General features: G+C 41.7%; 2 protein-coding genes and 1 long non-coding RNA gene across 8 annotated transcripts in view; 1 reads left to right on the top strand and 2 right to left on the bottom strand.

The window, feature by feature from the left end:
* The first annotated feature begins 222 nt into the window (after positions 1-222).
* Positions 223-11091, top strand: il17rc (interleukin 17 receptor C). 3 transcript variants are annotated; one of them, XM_061688297.1, is made up of 14 exons: positions 223-463; positions 712-995; positions 1243-1477; positions 2193-2293; positions 2398-2509; positions 2595-2636; positions 2723-2829; positions 3782-3838; positions 3933-3987; positions 4709-4932; positions 6132-6185; positions 6269-6320; positions 6405-6500; positions 7644-11091. In XM_061688297.1, exons 2-14 carry the CDS (start codon positions 894-896, stop codon positions 8294-8296), a joined length of 1890 nt encoding a protein of 629 aa, XP_061544281.1. In that variant the 5' UTR covers positions 223-463; positions 712-893; the 3' UTR covers positions 8297-11091. The 3 variants fall into 3 exon arrangements, with proteins under 3 accessions (XP_061544281.1, XP_061544280.1, XP_061544279.1); XM_061688296.1 differs by having other exon boundaries at positions 2190-2293; XM_061688295.1 differs by having other exon boundaries at positions 2175-2293.
* Positions 11092-11667: 576 nt separating this feature from the next.
* Positions 11668-12724, bottom strand: LOC133408913 (uncharacterized). Its single transcript, XR_009769347.1, has 2 exons — positions 12680-12724; positions 11668-12403 (listed from the first exon to the last, which is right to left on the bottom strand). It is a non-coding gene; the product is annotated as an uncharacterized LOC133408913 (long non-coding RNA).
* A 46-nt stretch (positions 12725-12770) lies between these two features.
* erc2 (ELKS/RAB6-interacting/CAST family member 2) overlaps positions 12771-15862 on the bottom strand; it is a 42988-nt gene continuing 39896 nt past the window's right edge. For all 4 annotated transcript variants that reach the window (XM_061688676.1, XM_061688679.1, XM_061688678.1 and 1 more), the window contains 4 exons: positions 15084-15231; positions 14362-14991; positions 12934-13001; positions 12771-12856 (listed from right to left, as the gene is read on the bottom strand). In XM_061688676.1, the coding sequence (XP_061544660.1) occupies positions 12975-13001; positions 14362-14991; positions 15084-15231 (805 nt within the window). In that variant the 3' untranslated portion in view covers positions 12771-12856; positions 12934-12974. The remainder of the gene's footprint in view (positions 12857-12933; positions 13002-14361; positions 14992-15083; positions 15232-15862) is intronic.

Below are 15862 nucleotides of genomic sequence, written 5' to 3'. Positions count from 1 at the left end.
TCTGACTCCAAAGTCGACGCACTTCCAGATGAACTACTCCATCGTCTGTACGTTATCAACCGCGATGTGCTCCAACCGGTCTGGAGTCATATTTCCTCAGGGTTTGTCTTCCTCTGAAAAAGAGTGAAAAAAGGACAAACTAGTTTGTCAGCTACTTTTCAGTACCTGAGCGTCATTGCCTAATTGAGACTATCAGCTTGCTGACAAGTGTATGTGGGGTGCTGTTGACTCTTAGTTAAACGTGGAGTCGCGCGCTATGATTCATAAATGTGGACTTTGAACCACATCATGCTTACACTGTTTAAAGAGAGAGAGAGAGAGAGAGAGAGAGAGAGAGAGAGAGAGAGAGAGGGTGTGATGACTCTTGTGTTATTTTCCCATGACTAATCCACCCAACTAGCCGAGAGTGAAGGTAGCTGAATCCGCTCCTCGGAGTGTATTATTTGACATGGATTACAAAAGAGTAAGTCGGCCATTCATGATTTCCTTTCTATGTATTTTTAAATGTTCGCTTAGTACTGTATAAACGATTCTAATATGCGGTGCGCTCATCTGTTTTACGCTTAAACGATGATTTAAGAGATTTGTGAACTGCTGGAGCTTCAACAACTTGTTGTTCGAGATGTCTATTCTTCTTCATTGTTTGAAACTAAATCACACAATACACACCAAACTCCTTACCTGCCATTTTTTTGTGACACTTTTCCCCAGATTGAAGTGAAACCAAGCAAGTCGAGATTTTTGTTTGACTCTGCACCATCTTGCTGTTAATTTCTAACCTCAAGTCACGCGGTGGAAAACAATGCGGGCCTCTCTCAACAACGTGACACACCCAACGCAACCACGTGAAGAAAAATGCTTAGGAGACTCTTCATGTTTACTCTTTAAGCAAAATGTTTCTTTTTCGTTGGCCTGTTTGCTGTTTTTTACTAGCATTTCATAAATCGGCCTACGGTTGGGCGGGATATGACGTCTCAGAAGTCACATGTTCGCAGGTAAGGCACCTTTAAACGGGCTGCATTTTGATTTCCTGTCACCCATCAGAGTTGGTATTGTCTCGACACTCCAGTGTTTCCCAACCTTTCGCAGTGAATGGGGAATCACTCTATACTGAAGTAATGATCTCGACTCAATTCACTCACAAATTGAGTTACTAAGTGTGAAATCTGGGCCTGTTCAGTTGAACACAAAGCTCCACCATGTCATTATTTTTAGTCGGTCTTAACTAATACATTCCTTTAGGGTCTCTCTGAGTGCACCGTGGCGGATGAGATGCCGCTCGGCATCTCGGAGAGTGACGGTGCTGATGTGCAGATGGTGACAGCGAAAGTGGAGGTGTGCTGCGAGAACAACGCGCCGTGCACGCTGTGTCTGCTGGTAGACGCCGAACTCTCCATCCACGTGGGTGAAGACGTGGACAAAAGCCGCTCAGGGCACGACACGGAGAATGACAGAGAGGGGGCAACAATTTCGACAGGTGGGATTCAACATCTTCTCCTACGCCGATGGAGGTTTCCTTCTAAAAATGATTTGTCAAGGTTGTGGGTGCGGACGGAGGTTTTCTCCGGGGGGGGTTCAGTTGCCATCAAGGCACCACTGTAAAATAATTTTGCATGCATTTCCATGTAAGAGAGTGTTCCCAAAAAGCTGACATCATGAATAACTGAGTAAGTGCTTGTCCTTAAAGAGGCTTTATGTTTGAAAAATAGATGTATTGATCCAAATTCCAACAACATATACAAATGGATATAGATTTTCAAACTGATTTCACAGAACTTACCAGTGTTCACGCTTGTGATACGACACAATGGTTTGCCTTCCTCTAGTCTTATTGAGTTTTGTTCGACCGTTCGGGCATTCTAAAACACAAAATACCTTTTCATTACTCACGTGCCATTCGTCACCCTGAAAAAAAGAAACATAAACCTAACATTAAATTTGTTTTGTACACTTTTCTTTAAAAGCGTGTTCATTTGAGTGCGTATTGACTGATATTAGACAACAACATGATGTCATTTTTCTTGTTTATGCCAAGGCTGTTTTATATGAAACACATTACAGATTTTGTTATTAATTGGTTTAATTCACTTGTTTATTTTTGTGATTTTTTTTTTCATAATTACTATACAACCTTTGTTGTTTTTCTTTGAACATTTGTTTGTTGTTATTTGAAGTTTTGATCTGTGCAGCAGCGTCTGTGACGTTATGTTACAAAACACCGCCGACTTTTCCAGCATGCAAGAGGGTGGACTTCACTGTCTGTCCTACAGAACTTAAGCAGAAAGTGGCAAAGGTAAAATATGACGAGTGGATTGTTTCTTTTTAATAGGATTCTATCCAGTAAATGCAGATTTGTGGTCATCTTATTTGCCTTATATATTATTTATGATTGTGCAGGTATCCTTGGTGATTACTAATCCAGCTGGGGTTTCCTTCAGCAGTATTGTGTACATTTATCCTTCGAAAGCGTTACATCTAATTGAAGTCGTGGCTCCCTCTCTAAATGAAGGTATCACTTTGAAATGCATTTTTTAATTATTATTATTAATGGTCGCTGCAGGTTTATGACAACAACTGTTCTTGTCTGTCTGCAGTGTGCTCCCAAAACCTGCAGAAATCCATCAAAGACTGTTACAGTGAGTGAGCACACACACCGTATGAAATGCTACTTGGCACATTGTTTGTATTAAAAGGGAAACAAGCGATGAACTCCTCCTTCCAGTGCCCACAGTCAACAGTGTAATTAACCAAGAAATGAATCAAGTGGAGCTGAAATTGGCTGGAAGGCACAAAGTATGCATCCAGTATGAGGCAGATGGAAGATGCCAGGTCTGTCTTGCACAACAGAGTGCGTGTGTGTTGGACATATTGCCATAATTGATCCCTCCATCCATTTTCTACGCAGCTTGCCCTCGTTAGGGTCGTGGGAGAGCTGCAGCGTATCCCGGCTGCCTCTGGACCGGCCGGCAGTCGATCGCAGGGCGCATATAGACAAACAGCCGTTCACTCAGATTCAAACCTATGGCCAATTTAAAGTTGTCAGTGAACATAACATGCATGCTTCTGAAGCAAGGGGAGAATATGCAAACTCCACACGGGAAGGCCAGAGCTGAGAGTCGAACTCAGAAGCACTGAACTGTTAGGCCCACATGCTAACCGATGTTCCATTGTGGATTCTGAAGTTTAAAAAAAAATAAATAATACAGTGGTACCTTGAGATACAAACTAAATATAAATATTTACATATTATGTATGACTTTAAATATAAAGTCTATTTCAAACAACCACATAACAATTGCTTTAAAGTCCGCTCTGTTAATGCTAACACATAATGGGAAATGCCATAGACGAGCTAACGAATGGCATCTACTGTATGTGGTGGCATTACATAATGCGTCAATTTTTTGTCTATTTGAACACAAATGGGTTGTCTATTTGAACACAAATGGGTTGTAGATAGACAATATAACGATACCCAAATATATTCTTTATCCTCTGCAAAAAACAAGTGTCACTGCAGGCTATTGAATCACTTACAGTAGTTGAGTGAAACACTTCTTCATCTCTCTACACGACTGCATGAATTGTAGAGCACTTTTTTCCTTATTAAAAAAAATAATATTTTTAAAAATTATTTTTGGGGCGGAGTTGGGATTGAGGCTGGAATGGATTAATGGCATTTTCCATTCATTCCAAAGGCGAAAGATGATGGATGGATGGACGGATGGTTGGATGACTGAGCACAACTAAAAATGTTGATTTCTGATGTGTGTTCCTTTAGAGTTGGGAGAGTAAAACCATCCCACTGCACTCCGTGACCCCCTGCTTGTGTCTCCAGGTATTTCTAATTCAAACATGCCCAGGAAGCACATGCATGGTGAATTATTCTGTACCAAATGACAGTATGTGTGATATAACTAACGTTTTGGCAGGTTTGGGATGATGACAAGCCCAGACGCTCTCAGAGCTGCCCCTTCAAAAACATGGGTATGTGAGAATCCATCCATCCAGCCATCCATTTTACGTGCCGCTTATCCTCACTAGGGTCGCGGGAAGTGTTGGAGCCCATCCCAGGCATCTTTGGGCAGGAGGCGGGGTACACTGAACCGGTCGCCAGCCAATCGCAGGGCACATCGAAACAAACAACTCAACGTGTAATTCAACCTCAAGTTAAACACAACTTGGTGACGCAAGCCAGCCTCTGATCTGTTTGCATTTCAAAACAATTTTCCCATAGGAAATGAAAAATCAACGATTGTCACTTTCTTAATGTCATGCAAGGTTTAAAAGAAGTACATTTCTGTGTAGACGTTTCGTCCAATCGAATCGTGTACTCGTCATTAACACATGACATTTTGAGGTAATATCACAGCTTGTGCTTGGAAGGTAGTCACGTCAACTTGTTTGCATGGTGTACACACTATTCTTCTCTTCCATTTTCTTGTCACTTTAGCCATATTGTACAGCACCACGAAGCGAGTCCAATTTTTCTGACGATGCTACCTCAGTGGTTCTATGGTTATCATCAGACAAAAAATAGTCACACAAAAGCCAAAGAAAAAACAAAACAAAAATGGTAGTTTTATGCGCTGCGCACTGAGCTGAATTCAACAATGTTAAGCAATATCATGAGACTTAACAGGTAACGTGGAAAAGTGTGGCCACTGTTGTCTCTGTGCTAATGTTTCTAACGCCATATCGCCATCAGGTTTCCTTCAGAAGAACGTATGGCAGAACCTGACTGCCTCTGTGCGCCACGGTCGAATGAACAACAAGGGTCAAATGCTGCTGTGGAACTTGTCCGCCCCATGCAGGCTGGAGGGGGAGGTGTGGCCCTGTCGGTGGACTTCGGGTCACCGTTGCACTGAAATTGAGGGTTTCCGGCAGCAGCTGGGGAATACGACATGGGAGCAAAACAGTGACGTGCAATGGGTAAGAAAAACAAAAAACAAAGCAATATTACATTATTATTGTATACTCCAATGATTTTGTGTTGTGTGAATTTGAGTGTGAATGGTTGCCTGCCTGTTTTTCCGCATATACAGTTGAACTTCACTTTCTGTAATTAATCCATTCCAAAAAGTCTGATTAAAACTAAATCATACAAAAACTGAAGCATCATTTCCCATAGGAAATAATGTGCATCCAATTAATCTGTTCCAGATCTCAGAAAAGATGAACAAAAACTACATTTTATAGACAATATCTACAGTTTGACAAACAGAAAACAATGTCAAATAAATTGAAATGACTAATGAAATGGATAAATGAAAATTAAACATCACTCACTTCAGAGGGGAGAAGGGGGACGACAAATTGTTTGGAGGGAATATCTGCCATTTTAATACTTTGCTATGCGTTTTTTTCTTGAATTCTATAGTTTTTCTCCTCCCTTCTTCTTTATCCATTCTAAGGGCAAGTTCATGGAGCTTTCTTCGGCCCCTGGTGACGTATTGAACAGCTGCACTCAATAAGCACAAGAAACTTTCGAAATGCTTCCAATGAACATGCATGCTGACGCTGACTCATGAAAACAAGCAATACAGTTTTGCATGGGGTGCTTTGCGTGTAGCTCGAGGAAATTAATGGCACGAGTCACGCAGGCAGGCAGATAAGTTCAGTACGGACCATTTTCAACTGGACAAAAATTAAGCGGATGTAAGGGACAGAATATAGGGGCAAAAAAAAAAAAAAAAAAAGGCAAAAACAACTAGGATAAGACAACTAGGTTGGCTATGGATTTCCATTCCTACAATACTGACATATCCCAAATTTGTACATAAGTCTGAATGCGACATAGTTTAACACTAACCTATGCTAACGCAGTAGTTAAGGCCAAATTACAGTAAATCTTAGTATGAAAAACACGTTAATGCCCTGAAGTAAACAAAAAAGAAAAAAAAGATAAACAGTAATTAGGGCGTAACTGAGCGTGGCTCCTTGACAACATAATGATGCAACTGTGCAAACTGGTTAAATTGTGCATCGTTTGTCAGCTCAAAATGTTATAATTATAGTAAATGTTTGTATGAAAAACAATTGAAAAAAAATTGTCAAATGAAAAACAGCAAATACAGAGGTAACTTTGCTGCATGCCACACTTAACTACACTAGCATTTGTTTCTTTTCAGGTCAAAATTGGTGTTTTTGAAGACATTAATCTGCAGCTGTCACCGTGTGTGATGGTAAAGAACATTCTCAAAGATTTTCAAGTCAGTCAAAAAGCACTTTTTTTTCTTTTAAACCACTGCTATATGTTTATGCACAGGTGAATTTAAGGGGCGGGGACCTTCACCTCGGGCCTTTCTGCTCTCATCAGAGTAAGCTTGCAGAAGTCATGTCAGGAATGCGAAATAAGCAGTTTACCCGAGGGATGTTTCTCGTTTTGGTTGTTGTCATTGCAGCCGCAAGGTGGCGCTGGAATCTGCTTGCCGTGGCTGTTTTGCTGGTGATCGCCTTGGCAGCACTGATGTCATGTCTTCGTCACGACTTTGTCAAGAGTATGTTCAAGCTATACAAGATCATTTATTATTATTTTGTTAATTATTACATGAATGAGTGAGCATGGTGAGCTAGTGGTTAGCCGCCCTGCTTTGCAGTTCTGAGCTTCTGGGTCCAATCTTGGCTTCAACCTTGTCACGAATGGCAAAGATTTCCGGGATCAGGCAGGCTTATATGCAGGTGGTGACGAAGGCTGATTGGTGACAGGTGCGCGGCTAGAGGAAGGTGCTGGAAAGAGAGAGGGGAGGGGAGAGAGAGGGCGAGAGGGCGCAAAGCGCCACCCAAGTTCCGACAATTTTTTTTAATTAACGCATTTTAATCACATTTTGTCTTCCACACAACGCGGAACCATTGTCAACGCATGATTTCCCAGTACACCGATTACAGTGACGCACACGTCAGAGCTTGGCTACCAAAATGGAGGAATTGGCTGAAACAGTGTTGCTAGGACTGATGGAAGGCAAATTCACTTGCAAAGTGGTTGCTCTGGCCTGGAGACCACTTTTAGAATTAGAAGATGAAGAAATAATAAAGAAAATGTGCTACATATAGGCAGAGAAACTGAAACAGAAACCATTTAAAGGCAATACAATTCTTAAAAAGAAAAAAAAAAACTGTCTTAAAATGACAATTTAACTTTAGGTCTGTTTAATTTTGGCCGGGTATATTTTCAACTGGTTTTTCTACTGTTTTGTATCGAAATGTAATTAAATGCATTTTGTCCAGCGTTAACAATATTCCTGTCTATGTCAAATTATTTGATACAGTCATTCAGTAAATTCATTTAAATTAAAAAATGTTGCTTTTCAAGAGAAATATTGTTGTACGATTAAAATGTGATTAATGTAGATTAGTATATTACAGAGGCGCTAATGAATCAGATAGGCCCACCCCTACTCATAATACAATATAATCGCTCATGAGCTCTTTTTTCCCTCTTATGCACTTGGAGACAGTAGTTATTCGCAACATTGACGTGACTGAAAATTCCTACTTAGCTTGCAAGTATGCCTGATTATTATTCATGTTCCGATTTCATAGAATGGGCGAGCCACTCTTTCCGTGGAGGATGTGCAGAGAGTAAGCTTTTATGTTTCAAAAAGGAAAAATCCACACAAATGATATTTTCTCTCTTTTTTAAGTTGGCAGGAAAGGTCACGTGGTGCTCCTGAGTCCCCCAGATATTCACGATGATTTTTCTGAAGTTTGTGGCCTGGGCTCCCTGCTGAAGAGCCAGGGCTTCAGTGTGTCTGTGGACCAATGGAGCAGGATGGAGCAGTGCAACCTGGGGCCCCTGCCGTGGCTTCACTCCCAGCTGCTGCACGTGAAGAACCTGGGAGGCCGCGCGGTGCTCATCTTGACTCGCAAAGCCTTGGGGCTGGCGCACGAGTGGAGCCGGCAGCAGCCGGAAGCTCTCCAGGCGGGGAGAGGAGACGGGAACGTGCCTCAGTCGCCGTACTCGGATGTGTTCTTGGCCTCCCTGTGCCTCATCCTGGTGGACAAGCGGCAAGGGAGGACTGGAGAACGTTTTCTGCTGGTCACATTTGATCAGGACGTGGTGCAGCCTCCTGGTAGCTTACCAGAGCCGTTTCAGGGCCTTCATTTGTTCCAGCTTCCCTCTCAGATGAAAACTCTGTTGTGTGAGCTCGCCGGGGGAGGAAACAGGAAGGTAGACGGTGGAAAGTCAAAGGCCGGCTGGAAATGGGGAATCTTGGATGGGTGGAAATTAAAGACTAAACATGCAACATGCAGCCAGGGTACAATACCTGCACAGTGTAAATATTCTGGAATTTAGAGATCATGTTGAACATTTGTTCCACTGTGGAATGAAGAGACATAACAAAGGGTAAGAAATGTCATGAGAATATGACTGAAATGTTATTTTTATTTGAACAATATTACTGGTGTTCTTTATTTACTGGATTGTCATAGTTGGATTGGTAAATGATCTGGTAGGATTAACAAAAACAGCAGTTATCGTTATATCACAGCAATGGAGGGTCGTACATTTTGTTAGCCCAATAGCATAAGTTATGAAGGTATTTTTTTAGCTTACTGTCAAGATAGTAATTAAAACAAGATAACGTGGTTGCTAAAAATTTATTTATTTTTTTTCTTTAATTGCATGGCGCAAATAGTAGAATTTAGATCTGTCCAAATATGAGATCCAATACAAGACCAGTACATGCGACTAGTTTGGTATAAAAATAATGATTCATAATACGGACTTAATGGATAACGGAGGTTGTTGACAGAAAGAAAGTCACTTTTATTTGATGGATATAAACAAGCTGGCCAACACTCAATAGTAATATTCAGTTACAGCACACACAATAGCAAACTGGGGCACACAGGACAGCCTCCTAGCTTTAAAAACAGGAAACATTTAAGAGGATCCATGCTTCTGGCAAAACGTCCCCCACAGTTTTTCTTTTATAGGTTCATCCTTTAATAGATTGTTTCACATCACTTTTCCTCTTGTATTTTAACACACACACACACACACACACACACACACACACGCTCATTGCCTTAAAATAAGAAATGCCCACACACACGCTGTTTTTCTGAATAACATTTACACCAGCAACCCCAAAACACATGCTGCACTCTCACAAATCTGAACAGGCTGTTTACTAAAGGGTGGATTGGGGTGGGGTCACAGTAAATGAGACGCACATCACTCTCAAACACTGACATCACACCGCCACGATGCAAGGGTGAGGAATGATGCTCCACGTTCACACAAGTAATCATTCAGCATGCTGGACACTCACATTGAACTTGCTCCTATAGGTCAGTACTGTACAGCTCAGAACAATTTACTTTTACAAATAGTACAGTCTCCAACGGGCATCTGCAACAAGCGGAAACGATAGAAAAAAAATAAAGCTAACTTAATACAAAAACTAATATAAAAAAAACCCATTTTTTTTCTGGCATTGATCACAGTGATTTGTTCAATATAAGGTTTTTGTACAGTTAAAAAAACAAACAAAGTGAAAGTGTTTTAAGCTCTGTATAGTCCCCCCCCCCCCCCCCCCTCCCCCTAAAAACTCACGGAAATATCACGCACACAGCATTAGTCAATGTTTGACCACGTTGTGGAGGCATCTGGCTGCACAGAGAACAGCACATAATGTAAACAAAAAATACAATAAAATAATAATAATAAATCAGCACAAATGGGCACGTTTGAAATGCAAATGATATATTTCATGGTAGGAGAAGCCCCTACTTCAAGTATTCAGTGGATAAGGACCTGAAAAGGGAGGCTTCATACTCAGCCCTCCTGATGGTAAAGTGAGAGGATCTCATTTATTGATGGATTTTTCTTTATTTTTTTTTATTATTATTATTATTTTTGCTCCTCTGTCTGTTTGTATTGTCTTACACTATAAAACAAAACCTTATCATGATCATACTGCTGATAATTGTAAACACAAACACAATCTGGAGATTCTTGAAGCTTCATGTAGAAAGCAGATGATGCCTTAGTTGTGGACGGTTGGAAAAATACATGGATATTTATATATATTTACGTATATATACACCAACCAACACTTGGCCAATACTGAGGAGACATCATGTGAGGAAAGGGGGCGGGGCGAAATGGAAGAGTTTAGTAACAGTCGAATTCAGTTTCCACTAAACTGAAACGTGTCATATATCACCACTTGTGTATACAGGACGACAACACAAGAAAAGTCACGAAAAAGAAAATGAAGATCCTGACAGAGTCACTCCGCACGTGTTCATAGTGATATCTTCACTCACAAGTGCAAGTTCTAAACGGGCAGCACACATCATTGCTTTAATGGAAGTTGCTAAAGTTTATTTATGTATTTTTTTTTCTTCCTCTGATTTGTCACAACGGGCCAACTAAGTGTGAACGCACGGTCCGAGACAGAGGTTTTCAAAGTGTGGAACAGTGAACCTCCCTTATTTTAAAAACGCTGTCAAAACCTCATTGCAAGGTCTTTTGAGATTTCAAACCAGGGAATTATTATTCTTTGTTTTTTAGATTATTCCAGTAATTCATCACTGCACACTATGCAGTGCTACGTTTTTGGCATCTCAACATCGTTATGTACAGTTTGTAAGTCATTTTAATATCTTGCCAAGACTGCCATCATTAACAAAGTGATTTTCTGGAACCAATTTTGAGTTTATTGCTTCCCACAATCTCCTCGCTCTGTAGATGCAAAAAAAGAAAAAAAAATCAATTCTGCTTCTAGCTGAAGTTAGCTTTGCAGGTTTAAAAATATATTGTTTTTCTTTATTTCTCTCAAGCTGCTGCGCATCCCCTGAAGAACTTTAGCGGCCACTTTGAAAACCTCTGGACTAAGATGGAGGAAGGAATGTAATATAGGAAAAAGGAATGTAAATTTATTTTCTACAAAGATTTAGATGAGCGTTATTCTTTCTTTCTTTCTTTTTTGCGCTGTATGTCTGTATTTTCAGACAGGGAATGTTAGTCTCTAAGAGTTTTTCTCCAGATGTAAAAAAAAACCACTTAACATACTTCACAACCCCACCATTCAGTTAAAAAAAAAAGAACCAATAAAGAAACAGCATTTTCTTTTTTAAATCTCGTCAGTTTGAAACTAATTTATAACCACATACAGACACACTCGATATATTTCTCTCTATGTATAATATATGCATATCTATAATATATGTGTACATTTTTATTTTTATTTTTTAAAGGAGGCCACCTTGTTGAGAGGGACTGAAACAGGTCACTACGTTTGGGGATGTGGCACAGACAACTTGTGGAAGGGATTCAGAAGGTTCAGGTGGATTGGTGGATGCATGGTACTTCAAGAAAAAAAGCACCAAGTACAGGACACCTCTTCCTAATTATTGGATTTAAAGTATTCTTGACACTCTTTGGGGGTTCTTCAATTGGCATAATGTATGTACAAAATTGTCTTCTGCTAATTTTTATGGAGCCTACTCAGCTGCAGTAGACGCTATAGACTCCCTTGACCCACTGACACCATTTATATCACCTGCAGCAGGAGCACCATGAGTTTAAAACTAAACAAAAAAAAACATCCTGCAACAAGAGGTGTGTGGGTGCATAGTCTCTTTCCGAAATCTGTCAGATTCTTTTATTCTTATATTTTTTTTTTGGCTACTCTGATTGGGTGAGTAATTACAATTTGAACACAGAGCGTGAATTAAATTCTTTCATGCAACACTGACGTCTGCATAGATTGATTTTTTTTTTTTTTCTTCACTATGTTGGATTGAAATGAGGTAATATGAAGATGGTGGCAAACTCAAGCAAAAAAAGCTGGAGGGCCCTCATGTTCGTTTCAAGGCACCTCTTCCAAAATGGCCACAGAACAACAAAAAGCATTGAAGTCTTCATCGGTGACATGCTCTCTCTATTCTCACATTTGGGACAGCACACGTTGGACACGAGCTCCTCTAAGAAGCTGACATGAGTAAAAAGGTACAAAAGAGGTCCTTTTGTGTGTGTTAGTTCAGATATTTAGGGCTCACAGTCGCAATGACCTGGATTGGAATGTCGGCGTGGGGGGTCAACAGGGCAGTGAAGATGAAGACATGGTGGAGGCAGCCAGATCCAAAGGAGTCCGTCAGGCTTTGGGGGGAAGCAGACAGCAAAGGCGGTCACGACCTTGAAGCAATCCCGAGGAGGAAGCCAGGAAGGAAGAATACGGCGCTTTGACCAGGTGGAGAACAGGACATGCGATCTCCTGAGGAGGACTAGTGTTCAGCAGCTGGCATGTGCAGTGAAAAAAATGTGTGAGGAAGTGTAGGCAGGATGCGTTGGGTCTTTTTTTTTTTTTTTTGTTATCCACTCCATGCCTATAATGTACACTATTTCTGTTCTTGTACAGGAGGCTGAGAAGGTCTGCTCCAAGGTCACCTAAAGAAGAGCATGGAAGTCACACAATGGGCATTGTCGTACAGTACTTAATGAGCTAGTCATTGTAGAAATCAATTCATTGAACACATTATTATTACAATCACTTTTTTTTTTGTAATTAAAATGTCACAAAACGTATACACTGAATTAAAGAGGATCTCATCTCATTTTATTTCAAAATTTGCTTACTTAATATGAACTCTCGGCCCCTTCATCATGCAAATGTACCTGAAACCCAAAAAAACATGAACAGCCTCATTTATTGTTTGAACTTACCCTTTCTGCTGTCAGTCTCCCGACACCTGACTTGCCTGACTTCCTCCAAAAAAAAAAAAAAAAAAGAACAAAATAAAAAACAAAAAACAAAGGTCTCCTTGCCGAGTGAAGGTAATACATTTCTTTGTATTTCAACATCATCGTCTGGCTGCTCTCCCTCAGTAGTGGCTGAGTCATCTGAACAACAAACAATTTACTTGGTCAACAACATAACAGCGGAAAACAGAGAGGGACTATCCAAAAAATTATCTCACCCCTCAAAAGAACTTTTGTACTTTGGTTGTCAGAGCAACGATTATGCCCATATGCCCTCCTCGTCATCCTGATGTCGGAGGCGTAGATGGCATGCATTAGGAAAAAGGATAAATAAGAAGAAATATTATTATCGCTCTGGCATGCCATGAAGTAACAAATAATACTGCATTCATTTTGAGCAAACTAAATATGTTCAAACTATTTTGTCATGAAATTGGCAAACTATTAGTGGAGTGTGCTGGATTAAAGTCCCTGTAAAGTGAAAATACATGTATGTAATGTAATGTCTAAATTTGACATAACAAATTTGAATAATGAATTAAAAAAAAGAAAATCAGCAAGTAAATAAAATGCAGCTTCAGAATTCGAGCCGTTCTCTCTGATCTCAGTCGCTGGCCTTTTGAATGCACTCTAACCACGCCTCAAGGGAGAGGGGGAGGGGGGGAGGGGTTCTAGACAGGGACTAAACATGAGCTTTATTATCTTTTGTAAAGCCAGAATATTTGATATACAGTTCAGTAATCCCCCACTAATTTGCAGTTCACTATTCATGTTGTTTTGGAACTATTCCCACATGTTCGCTGAAAAAGTACTCGTAGTTTTTGTGTGGTTTAAGATGACGCAAGATGCCGCCAAAGCTTGGTATAAATAGTAATTGGTGTCAAGGAAGTACTGTATGTCGAGGTGACATCTTTGTATGTTGGGGAGGAGCTAATTTTAGCCTGGGTTGTTAGTGGAAGTAATGGAGAGTGTTCACCATATCTGGATGTACACACGAACTTCTGGTGCATTTTTTCAAAATCAAATCAGCATCTTGTCAGCAATTTATTTTTAAGGACATTGGTTTAAGATGAGTTTGAAACAATCTTTGTGTTTTGGGATCGTAGTTTGCGCTATAGTTATGGTTTAAACTATTAATATAGGTAATTGTCAACATTATTATTAATATCGATTGTGTTTTTTCTCTATTTGTGGCTATCATATCCCCCGCAAATAATTAATGTTGTTGCTAACACACTCGGACACCTAAGAACCCAAATAACATGGGAGACTTCGAACCTGCTGCACGGTGTGCAACTGGTTAGCACATTCGCCTCACAGTTCTGAGGGCCGGGGTTCAAACCTGACCTTGCTTGTGTGGAGTTTGCATGTTCTCCCCATGCCGCCGTGGGTTTTCCCCGGGTACACCGGTTTCCTCCTACATCCCAAAAACATGCAGGGTCGGTTCATTGAAGACTCTAAATTGCCCGTAGGTGTGAATGTGTGCACGAATGGTTGTTTGTTTATATGTGCCTTCTGACTGGCTGGTGGCCAGTTCAGGGTGTAGCCCGCCTCCGCCTGTAATCAGCTGAGATAGGCGCCAGCACACCCGTGACCCTAGTAAGGATAAGCAGTATGGAAAACGGATGGATGGGTGGACTTCTAACCTGGTCCGGGGAAGGGCGATGACCAGCATGTGGGGGACCTCGGCCCGGCGCGCCACGATGATGAGGCGACGGATGGCGTGGATGCTGCCCGTGGTGTTGGGGCTGGGGATGCTGAGGGTGCTGAGGATGCTGAGGGTGCTGAGGGTGCTGAGGGTGCTGGGGGTGCTGGGGATGTGGGTGCTGAGGGTGAGGCCCCTGTTGGAGAGTGCCGTGCGGGTGCTGCGGATGCTGGGGATGCGGGTGCTGCGGTGGGGAATGTCCGTGTGGATGCTGCGGGGGATGCTGGAGGTGCTGTTGGTGCTGGTGTTGGGGCTGTGGGGGGCGCGGGTGCGGAGAGTGCTGGGTGGGCGGTTGAGGGTGTTGCGAGTGCTGCTGTGGGTGCTGCGGATGTTGAGCGTGAGGGTACTGGAGCTGCGTTTGCTGGGGGTGAGGGTGCTGCGGGGTGGCCTGTGGGTGCTGCATGTGAGGGGTGTGCGCATACGGGACCTGCTGGGCGTGGGGAGGGTGGGCGTACTGGGTCTGAGGTTGTTGCTGAGGGTGCGGGGCCTGAGGCTGAGGGTGGTGTGGAACATGTGGATGATATTGTTCATCTTCAAAGTTGTCAGCAATCAGCTTCATTCTGCTTTGAGTCTACGGGACAAGAAGAAAAGTCACAAAAGCAGAATTATCATTCAGGATCATGTATTGGATTAATCATCCAAGTGGTGTGCTGTAGTACGAACGTGCTGCTTAAGTTGGTGCATCAGTTTGTCCCGCTCCCTCTTCAATGACATGACCTCCTCTTGGGTCTTCTTTTTATTGGAAGCAGACAGTTCCAGCAGTGCGATATTAGCATCTTTCTCACTAATCGCGGCCAGCAGAGCTTGCTGTCTGGAAGGAGTAAATAATAATATGATAGGATCAAATCATCATCTGACGGGAATGGGGTTTGCCTTTATGGTCAAATGGAAGTACACAACCAGATCCATCAGATGACACTGTGATAAAAAAAATGACCATATATTTTGATGTATGTATCCAGCCCTTTTCTATATCGCTTGTCGTCATTAGGGTTATGGGTGAGCTGGAGCCGATCCCATCTGACATTAGTCCCCAGACTGAAATATCCAAATGCCCAATATTTTTTCTCTTTGTATTATTATAATATAGCTACAGTGGCCACTTCTTTCTTTCTTGACAATCGTGCTATGATTTTTGTGGTTCAATAAAATTATACTATGTGGCGCATCAAAATGTTGTTTTCTGAAAAGAACACTAGGGGTCGTACTCTTTCCATTGAGTTGGTACATGTGCGCCAGGTGCGTGTGTGTGTGGGTCGTCGATTGTTGTTGGCGATTTTCCAGATCAGTCATGTTCGGCGGTTTCGCTAATTGTGCGGCGGGCCTAACGTGTTTTTGAAATGTGGGAGGAAGCTGGAGTACCTGGAGAAAACCCACCCAGTAAATTGGGAGCATACAAATGCAGACAAACCCAGAACCTAGGGACTGTGAGGCAGATGTCC

The sequence above is a fragment of the Phycodurus eques genome, chromosome 10 (genome assembly GCF_024500275.1).
Source record: "Phycodurus eques isolate BA_2022a chromosome 10, UOR_Pequ_1.1, whole genome shotgun sequence".
Classification (NCBI taxonomy): domain Eukaryota; kingdom Metazoa; phylum Chordata; class Actinopteri; order Syngnathiformes; family Syngnathidae; genus Phycodurus; species Phycodurus eques.
This window is presented reverse-complemented; position numbering and strand designations above follow the sequence as displayed.

Excerpts from the sequence above, each read along its gene's own strand:
- il17rc (XM_061688295.1), top strand. The coding sequence starts at position 894 with ATGTTTCTTTTTCGTTGGCCTGTTTGCTGTTTTTTACTAGCATTTCAT. Across the intron at positions 1,478-2,174 it reads GGGGGCAACAATTTCGACAG|TTTTGATCTGTGCAGCAGCG; the intron begins GTGGGATTCAAC and ends TGTTATTTGAAG. Across the intron at positions 6,186-6,268 it reads AGCTGTCACCGTGTGTGATG|GTGAATTTAAGGGGCGGGGA; the intron begins GTAAAGAACATT and ends GTTTATGCACAG.